Below are 13282 nucleotides of genomic sequence, written 5' to 3'. Positions count from 1 at the left end.
AGAATTAGATGCTCATGACGATGGCTGTAACTTACAGGTACGCTTTTAATGTTGCTAGTTATTTATGTCACAAGTATTGCCATTACTTTCAGTGGGATATGGGAATTACGATTTACAGTTGATTTGCAAAAACACTGGATGGAGAAACAGAGATATACCTTGAGAATGATGGTGGGATGACATTATTTAACCCTACGTATTTTCTTCTGGGTGCAACAGGAAGCAACTGAGAATGTTAACAGCTTCCTAGGTCTTGTAGAACAGGGATGGGAAACCTTAACCTTTCAGATGTTGCTGGGATTCAACTCCCATTGGTACATGGCCAAGATCCCACACTGTGGTCACGTAGGTAAGTCTCGTCACATAGATCTTTGTTATGATTATAGCTCTGGAACGAAGTAAACAACATGGAATGCTTCAGCTTTCTGCAGGGGCTTGGCTCTCCAAGGTCCATCCACAAAGCATTACTTGTTGTGAAGACACCAGAGAGACTGGTGGTTGTTCAAAAGAGCATACCAGGCTTTCTCAATAAACCTGAGCTTTTTATGTCTGACAAAACGCATGTTATTCCTTCCAAAGGTCATACAAATATGCCTCAGTTAACAAACTCAGTTCTTCCCTTCTTTCACAATTTCTGTCTTCCTTCTTACATAAGCTGCCTCCACACTGCAGAAATATTCCAGTTTGGCGCCACTTTTAACGGACGTGGCTCAATGCTATGGAACACCGAGAACCACAATTGCCAGAATCCCATAGCATTGAGCCATAGCTGCTAAAGCGGTGTCAAACCAGATTCTCTCTGCAGTGGAGAGGCAGATCTTCATGTCACCTAGATCAATGCTTCTCTGACTATTTGATATGGATAACTGACAATTATCTTTTTGCAGTATGCCAGAGAGTGGCACCATATTTGTGCCTAGTACCTGCAATTGTTTCTCCATTTCCTGGAAACTCACCAAGGACCAGCAGATGATGTCTCATGGATTTGTACCAATCCTGCTATGATCTAGATTATATCCACTGGGAATGGAGAGGCAGAAGGCATTGGCTTCGCTTTGTTCTCTCCTCCAAGGTGAATGCTCAGTTATTCCCTACAAAATATAGCACACTTTCCTGTAACTTCCCTAACAACAGGGTGATACTTAACAACTTTTCAGGCAGTCCCCACTAATATGTCCGGCTCCATTATGCCATTAAACTTCATTAAACAGTACTGGTTTCTGTCAGGCCAGATTCCTTGCCAGTTTCCAGAATTAGTCCGACAAGAACAGTTATAACTTTGATTGTCCTCAAGGCGGCAGCATCTGAAAGAAATTAGACCTGGTTGTACTACAGCTTTTGCATTTTGTAGGCATCTGTTAAGTGTCTAGTTCTGTGTTTCATATAGGCACTCAAACCTTTGTTTCTTTTCAGATCCTGAATATGATATCTATCCTAGACATATTGCTTGTTTTTATGTTCAGAATTCTTTTATATTAGCATTGTTATCAAAGAACTTAGTCTGAATGGATATCTGTGGCATTAGGGCTACAGAACCTAAGGCAAGTAGGAGGGCGAAAGCAACACAGCCAGAGGTTGTGAGACAACATCTGTACATTTTGCAGGATAGGCATGTTCACACATCATTTGCTTTGCAAGCTGCCTCAGTGAGTCCATCAAATTGAAGTTCATGTCAATTGAAGCAACAACAAAAAAAGATAAGTGAAAGCTAGTAACATTGGATGAAGAGCTGAATTGAAAATTTATACTGTTGTATGATATATGTGTGTGAGGGAGGAGATATTGTGGTCACTGGATGAAGTTTGAAATGTCTGGGCAGGGTCCAGGCAAAGTAAAACATGTATGAGTCCTGCTGGGAATTTTAAATTAAAGGATGGGATTTGCTGTTGTGTTTCTTCAAGTCATTCCCGACTTACGGTGACCCTTCGGCAAACCTATCACTGAGTTTATTGACAAGATTTGTTCACAGAAGGTTTTCCATTGTCTTCCTGTGAGGCTGAGAGAGTGTGACTTGTCCAGTATCACCCAGTGCATTTCCATGGCTGAGCAGGGATTTGAACCTTGGTCTCCTGGAGTAGTAGCCCAACCACTGCACCATGTAAGTAAGAAAGTAAGCAAGTAATTAAATAAGCCACACTTAAAGTAAGCACCTCTCCTCATATGCGATGCAAGAGGGATCTTCCATGTCCCACCAGTGCAGTTAATATGCTGTACTGGGAGATGGAACAGGGCCCAATTGCTGGGCTCCCAGTTCTCAAATCCCTTGCCATTGTCTGTTCTAGTTAGGGATAATGGGAGCTGCAGTACAGTACATCGAGGGCCACATACCTTCCACAACTATCTAAGAATGTGGGGGACCCTTCATCAGACAGTAAGTGGCCCTCAAGTTCTGTACCTCTTGCTGCTGAAAAGCTGTTGCCCAAAGCTATATTTTCAGCTTCAGCTTGGAGCTTCTTTCTGGAAACCAACCTGTAATTCCAGCCCCAGCTCATCGTTTATGTTCTAAAAAGAGGGACAGGGACGAGTTAGAAGCAGCATCAAAAGGAGTGTGGGAGGAAATCCACCTAGAAAAAGGAGTGTGAAGAGCATGGACCTCAATTGCAAATGGTACTTGGCAAGGACATGACACGCAGTCTAGCCTGAAAGGTAATGAATTTTCTGACAGGGACAGAAATGTTTCTCAAAGGGATGCAAGAGGCATAGGGCTGATTGAGCGCAGCCAAGCATGACCTCCTGGAAATGAAAAAAGCCACGGTTGTTAGAAAGGGGAAACGCTCAGAAAAATGGCAAGCAGGACGAGAAATGAGACCAGCTGATGGTTTTAACCCCATGCGACCTCATACTGTTTTTTTTGTGTGTGTATACAAAGTATTTCTTGAATTGATCCTTCCTTTCTCTACACATCACAGCAAATGCGTGTGTATCTGGTGAGATTGCTATTAAGAGTCCAAGAGCAGAAGAGAAACCCTGATGGATCAGGTGAAATGTGGGAGGGTATGGAGGGGCCCACAAAGGTTTGTTGCAATTTCACAAGCAGGGTTTGAAAATAATAACCTCCACCCCATCCCTGCTGTGGCTGCTCTCCAGCAATTGCTTTAATAGTCATTAATTGCTTTTAATAGTTTTAATAGTTCGTGCGACTAGAGCAAGGGTGCAAATTGTGGATCTCCACATGTGTCTACACTGCAACTCCTGCCTTCACTTAATGTTGGCTACACTACCTGGGGCTGATAGGAGTTGCAGTCTAGCAACATCTGGAGAGCCCTCAGCTGCCTGCCCTGATCTAGAGCCTCCATATAGTCAGCACCATGACTAACAGCCGCTGATGATAGATCAGCAGCAGATCCACCTCGTGCATGAAGTGTCAAATTCCCTTTACAAAGCCATCCAAAGTCTGGCACATCACCACGTCTTGTGACAGCGAAGTTCATAAATCAATGACAAGATGTGTGATGAACTAGATTGCTCTTGGCTTATTTTGAGAGGTCACTCACTGCTATAATTTTCTTGCACAACTAAGCACTTGCATCGGGAAGTGGGTCAGCTCTGATATCCTTTAAGATGAAGGGACCACTCATGCCTGCTAAAGTTATTTGAATCCTAATCTAAGAATGGGACAAATGAAATACGTGTGCACAGATCACTGGCAAGGAAGATACTTTCATAACACCTGAGATTTTCTGAAGGGAAGGTGGAGATGTCTCCTGCCATTTGAAAAACACCAGGCTAGTGAGATAGCGTCACTGTTTCTTTCCTGCACTCCGTGTCTCTGTTGTCAGAAAATATTAACTCAGGGCTGCTGTGATGCCTATTTAAAAATGACATAGAACAAAGAGCTTATCTTTGATGAACAGGGATGTGGATATTTGTTGTCGTTGGATGGCTGTGTCATGTTTTGCTCACTGAAGAAAGAGAGTGCGAGAGAGGCCAAGAGAATTGCCACGGTGTCTTTGTTTTTCCAAGGGTCCTCTTTGTGCCTGTTTCCAAAGCCACCTTTAGTATTGGACAGAGTGAGGCAGCTGCCTCAGAGAGCAGACATTGGCCTCAATCCAACATCTCAATGTAGTGTGAGAGCCGTTTATTCTTTCCTCAACTTGAAGCCACCCTACATGGCCATTCTGTGCTTCTCACAGCAAGCAAGCAGGACTGGAGAAGTAGCTGGCTACCTCTCCATAGCCATCATTGTGCATCTGGCTGTGGGGATGTAGCCAGATGCTTCTCCAATCTTGCCTTCATGCCACAGAGCACAGAACAACCATATTGAGTAGCTTCAAAGGTTTTATAATAAGTTCAGATGGAAAGCTTTGGGCCCTGCAGAAGGAGGAAAGGAATACCAACTCCAGCAGCACCCCAAAAAAGGGCACCCACACATAAAAAAGACATGTGCATGCAGATGTCCCTCATAGACATCTGGCCTTTGGATGTGAAGAAATGGCAGGAAATTATAAATTATTTAATTTGTTAGGACCACAGAAAGCTGCCTTATAACTGAATCAGACCATTGGCCTGGTACTAGAAACTGTGGCTCATAGCAGCAGCTCTTCAGGGCTTTCATGCAGGATTATTTTCCATGGTATTTCTTGGTGGACTTCCATTCAAGTATTAAACATGACCATCCGCTTCTCATGTTCAGAGTGTCATGGGATTTTTACTGCCAGGAATGGGAAGATTTTCTGTCTCTTGTATCAGAATAGCTTGGCTGGCTTTCAGCACTATGCACCTTCACTTGGATGAGTAGCTGGTGCCATTTGCTGCTCTACTCCAGGAAAGAAAATGTCTTAGGCTTGTCCTATCAGTTTTTTGGTGAGCTCAGCTTCAGCTTTATAGCTTCTGGTCTATTTTGTAAGTTTCCTTCCATGCGGCACTAGAATATATATATATATATATATATATATATATATATATATATGGAGCCCCCCTCCCAATGGATGTTAATTGTCCCCCTCCAACATTGCTTTTAAGCAAGACTTAAGATGCAGAATGCAATTCTTCACTAATTTTCTTCTCTAAAGAAGCAACAAGTAGTTTTAGCAATTTATGAATATTCTTTCCATCCCTACATTAAGATAAATATTTGGGGCTAGGGAAGACCAGTCTTTCACTACCTTTTGACATCATCCCAGCATAGGTGAAACAGCCCTGAAATATAGAAAAGGTGAGTGTCTGGAAAATATGTGCTTCAGAACACATGATCTCTATGACTGTTATTTCTTTTTTCCTTCTACAAAGATGATTTATCAGATCGACAGGCAAAGAGCACATACACTGAATCATTTCATACAGCATTATCATCCTACTTTTGAATAAAGTCTGTATTCCTTTGAGGCCTGGGAGAAGCCTTTCATCAAGATCTGCTTTACGTGGGCAACAGATGAAAGGAACTGCATTATCCTGAGGCTGTCTGATGAATTGATTAGTATGATCTTTGAAAAGAAGGGAGAAAATATGCCTACAGTTTGCATTGATCAATGCATGTGGCATATTCCCTGATCAGAGGTTTCTCCTCCACTGCCAAGATATGGGTTTAACTAGCTTAATGGCCCTTCTAATGCTAGCAATTTGCGTGCCATCACCAGAAATCCGAGTGTCTCTTGGAGAAGTATGAACTAAAGGAGCTACAATCACTATTTCATAGAAGACAATGCTCTATATGAGACGAAGGTGACGTATAATATCATGACAGGTTTGCATTTGCCCAGCAAGCATCATAGCCAGGCAAGGATATGAACTGCAACCTCTCAAATCCAAATGCAACACTCTTGTCATGACATTGCATGGTATCTCACAGAAGAGCTGGAGAGAACAAAATATAGAACAGAATTGATAAAACAGAGGAGATACAAAGAGACAAGAGACATATTCAGTGGTGTCACTAGGGTTGGTGTCACCCGGTGCGGTAACTCATGGTATCACCCTTGTATTGATCTCCTCCTATACCACACCATACAGAATCCTTAGTGTTTTGTACTAATGTTACTCATAGATCATAATTTCCATACCCTACCTTAGGGCATCACCTGGTGTGGTCAACAACCCATGTGCTCTCTTAATGTCGCCACCGGACATATTGCTCAAGACCAGCTTCATCTCATACAAATTAAAAGGAATGCTAGAGCTCTCTGTCTAAACTTTGCTGATTCATGTCACTGAATATTCTGATATTTTGCCACGCTGGTTCTACATAATGCACCTTGAGCAGTAGAGTCACACAAAGAGTCATGCAAAGTGGAAAATACTAACCAATTCCCAAGTTGCTTCCTGTCACGAGTTGCACATGCAACTGTCCTGCATTAAAATACTGGGAAGGAGAAGTGATGGGTTCTGTCGTAGTAAAGCTATTTCAAAGACACGATGATTTCAGCCACAGGCATTGAGATAACGCTGGAAGACAGGCAGGCATGAGTCAAGCCTATTCAAAATAATTTCTGCACCTGGTTGCAAGAACAAAGGAAGGAGCGGTGTGGGAGTGAGAGGTGAAAATGTATCTATTAGTTGTAATGAATAAGGCTTCAGCTTGCCATGAATTTCAAAAGGTGTGTAGTTTAATTAGATAATGTTAACATCTGCTGTTTAGTTCTGACAATGAACGTCTGTGGCATGGAACTATAATACTGAATAAAGGTGTGCTGAAGTTTTAACTTTTTGAAATTGGTTAGCTGCTGGACTTGACACTTCTCTCTGTGTCTCTCAGTGTCTATTATCTGTTGTCCTTCAAAACCACTGTGTAGGCAAATATTTTGATTTGGAGATGGTCCTTTAAGTCTTCTAATAATTTACTATTGGATGTATTTGGATGTGGAGATGATCTCACAAATCTTCTCATGATTTCCTATGGCCATTGAAAAGTTGGTCTCAACATGTCCTTTTTTATTTTTAGTATGAGATATCTGGTGCCTTTCCCAGCCGATCACCCCTGCCTTTTCCCCTGACCTAGTGTTTTGAATCTATAAAGGACTACAGTTCTCCAAGGTTTCAGGCAAATGACTTTCCAAATGCAACCTGAAATCCTTCTAACTGGACCTTTTGTTATTTAATTGATGCATTTACCCAAAAAGGTAAAGGTAAAGGTGTCCCGTGACATGATTGTCTAGTCATAAACAACTGTAGGAGGTGATGCTCATCTCCGTTTTTAAGCCAAAGAGCCAGCATTATCCAAGGACTGCTCTGCTGGTCATGTGGCTAGCATGACTGCACTGAACACTGTTATCTTCTCAAGTGTTACCTATCTATCTACTGGCATTTGCATGCTTTCGGACTGCTAGGTTGGCAGAAGCTGGGACTAGTGATAGGAGCGCACCCCATCATGGGACACCCAGGTCTCGAACTGCCAACCTTCCAATCTTCTGATCGTCAGAACTGGCATTTTAACTACTAAGCCACCCCATCTCTGTGCATTTACACAACTCATTACATATTTCAACTCTCCTGCCTCACTGTGACAAGTGGGGTAACCCTGACTGTTGAAGGTAATGCCAGCCAAGCCCAGGTTCTCGCACCTTCCACCAAGCTTTGCATGTGGCTCTGGAGGTATACCATGCATCTTATATGGGGGGGGGGGGGGGGCTAAAGACAAAGGTAAAGGTTCTCCCTTGACAAGGTTGGCAGATGCTGGGACTAGTGATGGGAGCTCATTCTGTCACCTGGACATCAACCTTGCAATTGTCAGAGTCAATATCTTAACCACTGAGTCACCACATCACTATAAGGGGACTAGCCTAGCTGTCAAAGAAAAAAGGAGGGGGAGAGGTTCATCATCAGAAGGTTGGCCATCAGATGAAATATTGGTCACAACTAACCCAAACAGTTACCATCTTCTAGGTATTCAAGCTATTGACGTAGCTTTTTTTTTCTTCCATCATGGAGCCCAAAGTAGCAAGGATGCCAAGTTAGTCACTCATCCAGTCTCATCCATGAAGATGCCACATTAATCACTCATCCAGCCTCTGACCACATACAGACCTGCTTAGTTTCAGCAGAAGGACTGCTTCATGTATGCTCCATCCACAACCTTGGAATGTTTTCCATATCTGCATGCAATTTGTTACTGAGTTTCCTCGATCCTGGGGACGTCTGCTCTACCATTGAGCTGCAATCCCTCTCTGAGCTACTGTTCTGCCAGGAACACTGCCGCAGATTAAACACCGCCAGCCAAAGTTAATGCTATGCTTAATATTTTATTTATATTTTTTTATGTAAACATCATTTGCTTGGTAGGCACAATATAACAAAAGCTCTAAAGCAACGAGTAACAATTAAAACAAATGTTTCAGTCCACTTCATTCAGGCAGACGTTCAAGAGAGGCCTTCACAGTTCTGTAATCCAAATTGGGAAATATTTTGCTTTCGCTTAGTGAGAGCAAACAGTTAGACAGTGGTCCAGTGATAAAGAGAGTTACAGAAGGATGCCATCCCCCTTAATATCAATAATATTGATTGTGCTAATATTGTTTTGTTTGTTTTTGCAAAGGCTTTCTGCTGCCTTGAAAGATGATTCTATCCTTTGTCCTTAGGAATTTGGGGCCAGTGTCGAAATTATTATTTTAAGATGCTATATATATATATTTAGGAGAAACAATAACACAGGCCATAGTGCCTGCAACTGTACCACTTCTAAACGCATACAACTGAGTTGCATTCTTGACTGTTCTGCCATATCAGATGATCCTCCATATGGAAACCTACCATACCAACAGAGGCTAGACCTGGACCTACTGTTCACATATTGTGTGTTAGTTTGTACTGATATTTTTAAATTCGAGAGGAGCATTCAGACTAGCAGCTATCCCCCTTGTATATCACACTGATTCAATGTGGAATAGATGAATTCTAAGTGTGCATCTGATCCATACTAATATGACATAACATGATCTGATTTTGATTTTCCATCCATCTCAATGAGAAAGCACATGATCTTGGAGTGCTCTCAATGTTGGACATTTTACTCAGTGTTGGGCATTTTACTCATCATGACATTTTGTGTGAGGAGTTTGCGAGAAGGGGGCAAAGAATATGCAAGATAACCAAAGGTTATGGAGTGCAGAATTCAGGGTGAATCTACGCATGGATCTGCCTACATGAATGAACGTAGGCTTGATCCCACTTTCAATGAAGACTAGGTTTTCACTGTAGGAAAAATATCTTTCATTTTAAACTCTGCATTAGGTCCTAGAGGGTGAAAACCTTCTGGATTGATTCCAACCATTGGGATCTCTAAGTGAACATCCAACTTTCCATCTTTTTCCCTGATTGCTTCAGAACTCAGAATGAGATCAAACTATCTCTCTCTGTATGTGAATGTGTGTGTGAATTTCACTTTGCGGGGCAGCCAGTATCTCCTATTATCATAACTGGATTCTGTGAATACCAATGAGAGAGAAAAGAGCAAATTCAGCATGGTTAGGACCTTCACCAACAAGAATCGACCCCTGGGAAAATTATATAGCATTAAGCAAGTGAAATACAAACCCTTTCAAGGCATTTCCAAAGTGGATTTGCAACACCCCGGATCTGGTGCCAAACAGGCTTCTGGTTTCATTGCTTCATTAGATTACACAAGGGAAAGTGGATTATCTTGATTCATGTCAGGCAGCTATTTTGAGGAAAATCACACCAAAGAACAACATTTGCTCTCTGCCTTTTTTGTAGCTATGGTTGGTGTGTGTGTATGTGTGTATTCTTTTGGATAGCTTTGGCTCACCTGGGAATGCGGAGCTGAAAAGTAATTTAAAAATTGCTCAGGCAAAGTATTAATAAGGGAAGCGGGGTGTAGCAAAAACTAATGCTCATTAGTTGACATAGGGGCTTGAGGAATGTGTGTACCATGCAGAAAAGTAATGTACATAATTACTTTAACACAAGGCCAATTCCAGCAGTAAATGTCTGCCATTTTTGGTTTCTCCCAGGTATAATGGCTGGAATCATGTATTAGTCATATAAACTAAGTAGTCTCTACTGCTCAGCCTGACCAAATGTGATGGAAATGCCATTCATTCATATACCACTTGTCAGCAGAATGGATTTCCTTGTCCTCAAGCAGTTGATACCCAGGAAAATGGGTTTGGATGGGAGTTACTGTCATGGCAATAGTGTCACAACCACAACCAAGGCTGCATCTATACTGCAGAATTAATGCCGTTTGACAGTGCTTTAACTGCCATGACTCAATGCCATGGAATTTGGGGATTTGTAGTTTTGTGAGCTAGTTAGCCTTCTCCGCTTGAGAGCTCCAGTGACACAACAAACTACAAACCCCCAGATTCCATAGGATGGAACCATGGCCGTTAAAGTGGTGCCAAACTGCATTAATTCTGCAATGTGGCAGAGGTGTTAGTTTAAGTGGGTGGAGAAATAATGACTGTAATGGAGGTCTGCTGTCAGGATGGTGCTAAAGCAGGCAGGCAGGGCTTGGGAAATAGCAGATACTCTGTCACGGACATCTCCTCACTACAGCTAAGACTTCTTTGCCCATTAAATGCTATGGGTTTCTTCAAACCACATCTTCTTCTTGGCCTACCTCATTAAAACTGCTTGGCTAGTTCATCCGAGGCCAACTGGAGAGTGCAGCCTACTATGGCACTTTTGCTCGACATGAGCAACGGTGGCGAAAGAAGATGCAAAAATGATGCAATTATGCTACATTGCGCATACAAATCTGGTTGTCCTTTTTCCCCTTCTTCCTCTATCATTTGACAACAGATCCTGCTACCTCCCTCTTGCTCCTGGGGTTTGGCATTTTTCTTCCTTAAATTAATTTGCTTGCATTTGTAGCTTTGCTGATTTAAATTAAACTCCAGTAGGATCTCCGTATAGTGATTTACGGTCCAAGGCCGTTTGTTTTTAACGACTACATAAAACACAGTTGTACATAGAATACAAATGGAGGGAAATTAGAAAATGTAACAGGATGAGATTACTGAAAGTGGCATACCATGTTCATCCAAACTCATCCATTCTTGTCCATGTCAGGAAAACGTTAGCAAATGTTATCCCACCCACCCTTCCCTTTCACTGTCCTTGGGAGGAAAATGGTGTTAAATTTAATGGTTCAACTAGACAGGTATAAGGTATTTTCGTTAATAATTAAGGCATGTCTTCTTTGAACTACACAGGCATTGATGTGCGGTACTAATGTGGAAGGGCAAGGCATTGTGGCCTAGGATTTTTTCCCCTGGGTTCTGGCACAGTTTCTATTTAGAACAGCGTACCAGAAAAAGCTTTGGACTCAGGGAAAAAAATTACTCGGGGCTTAAGAAAAATAGGTCAGCCCCATTTGGAAGCCTGGATGCTGGATCAACAAACTCAGATTTGTCCAAATTGTTTGAAAAGCCTCTAAATCATAGTTAGAGTGCACCTTTTTTCCAGAGGAAATTCTATGTTTCTTTGTGATAAAAGAGCTTTCAGGATGTTATCTTGTAGATGGTTTTCTGTATAAGGCAACAGAAACCTAAACCAATAGTAACTATTTGTTGGCACCATGACAGAATCACTTTTCAGTTCACTAGTGAGTTTCTGGCCACTACTGTAATACAACTATACCAATCAGTGCTTCTCAGTATCTTTCTAGTCTATTTCTTTGTACAACAAACAATATAGTACAAATGAGGTATTTTCTTTTTCTTGAGAAATTAAGAGGGACTTATTTGTTTATGAGATGAAGCATCACTAGGGAATGGGATGGATGGATGGATGGATGGATGGATGGATGGATGGATGGATGGATGGAGGACTGTCCTATCAGCAGCCTTACTTTGTGGCTCAAAAGAATGAATTCTCTCCAGAATCTCTATGCAGATGAATGTACAGATTTACTTCTGTACTCTAGGCAGTTTGACATAGGTGCATCTTTATGCACATCGAGCTATCATTAATGTTGGGCTGGTTCACACTCAAAAGCCAGTTAAAAGCAACAGTGGGCAACTGGAGGTTTTTGGACTGCAGCTCCCATAATTCCACACCATTGGCTATGCTGGCTCGGGTTGATGGGATTTATAGGCCAAAAATAAAAATAAAAATATGTAGGACTGCAAGTTGCCCCATTAAAGGTTGTCATTTTGTAGTGGAGAGAGTGGTGCCTCAGCTTTGGTGCACAAAGCACATAAACTGGGGTAGGGACTCTTTAATCCTTCACATGTTTTGGAATCTCAACCATCACTCGAATATGGCAAGGAATTACAGGAGTTATAGTGCAAAAGTCTCCACTCCTGAAATAAGGAATAATGCCTGCCTTATGCAAAGACACATTTGCCTGGAGGGCCACTTCATGCCCACTTCATGCCATCCTTTAAAGGAAAACCATTTGCATCAAAGTCAAACCTACTTTTGCCTGTATGTATACTTGGTGTTGCCAAATTACACAACATCAAATGCACAATGCCAAAAAAGGATGTGCATTCCCATTTCCACCCCCAGAAAATGACAACCCCAGTGGAAAAGTGTGAGCTCACCATTTGATCCTTTTTTTATCCACCTCATTAAAAAAATTCACTGTACCAGCCTACAAACCTTCTAAACTGGCTTGATCACGTTGCTTTTGAAACCACATGAGAAGAGGTTTCTGCCCCCGAATTAATAAGGCTTTAGAGGATAACTCAATAGGACAGTCACAGGCAAAGTGAGGGACACATGAAGGAATGTCATAATACTGTACTGGGTGGGAATGGCACTTGAGTTCAAAACATCAATGATCAACAGCTTACAGCTCAGCTGACTGCAGACAAAAAACAACAACACACACTGTACTAGAGCATTTGTTCACTGGTGCACAAAATGGATTTTCCCAGTCTTCTTCCCTTCTTCTGCTCTGTCGTTGCTCCTGGCTTTCATTCCCACCATTCGCAGCTATTGCTGGATGAATGGCATACGCTCTTTATTCTCAGTGTCCCCCTCGTGATCTTCCTCCTCTTCACCAGCTTCACTGGTTTCTGTACTGTCATTGGCCATCTGCGTTTAAAACAGAACACCGTTTAAAAAGGACACCAGATCATAAGTCAGTGGCAGAGAATGCACCATGTGCATGCAGAAGGTCCTCCAGTGCTTCCAGCCAGGCTGAGGAAATAAAAGCCACTGCCAATCTCTGTTGCTAATTCTGGTGTAACGCCTTGTCTCTATCTAACTCAGGGGTTCATAACATGGGATGCCCACACCTCTAGGGGGTGTGAGATGGGATTTCAGGGGTTGTGACAAAGAGTGGCTTGATATGTGGTACTAGGTTGTTGTGTTGCATGGATAGTTCAGTCATCCCTGCACATTTGCGGAGGCTGGGAACGCAGCAGTTTGCTTTTGC

General features: G+C 42.2%; 1 protein-coding gene across 1 annotated transcript in view; it reads right to left on the bottom strand.

Moving 5' to 3' along the window:
• Positions 1-8154: 8154 nt before the first annotated feature.
• LOC149305987 (putative NADPH-dependent quinone oxidoreductase VAT1L) overlaps positions 8155-13282 on the bottom strand; it is a 42127-nt gene continuing 36999 nt past the window's right edge. Inside the window, exon 9 of the mRNA XM_089539915.1 lies at positions 8155-12939. Within this exon, the coding sequence (XP_089396041.1) occupies positions 12838-12939 (102 nt within the window). The 3' untranslated portion in view covers positions 8155-12837. The remainder of the gene's footprint in view (positions 12940-13282) is intronic.

Source organism: Sceloporus occidentalis, unplaced genomic scaffold, assembly GCF_023333645.1.
Source record: "Sceloporus occidentalis isolate IW3139 unplaced genomic scaffold, rSceOcc1.0.p SCAF_10, whole genome shotgun sequence".
Taxonomy (NCBI): domain Eukaryota; kingdom Metazoa; phylum Chordata; class Lepidosauria; order Squamata; family Phrynosomatidae; genus Sceloporus; species Sceloporus occidentalis.
This window is presented reverse-complemented; position numbering and strand designations above follow the sequence as displayed.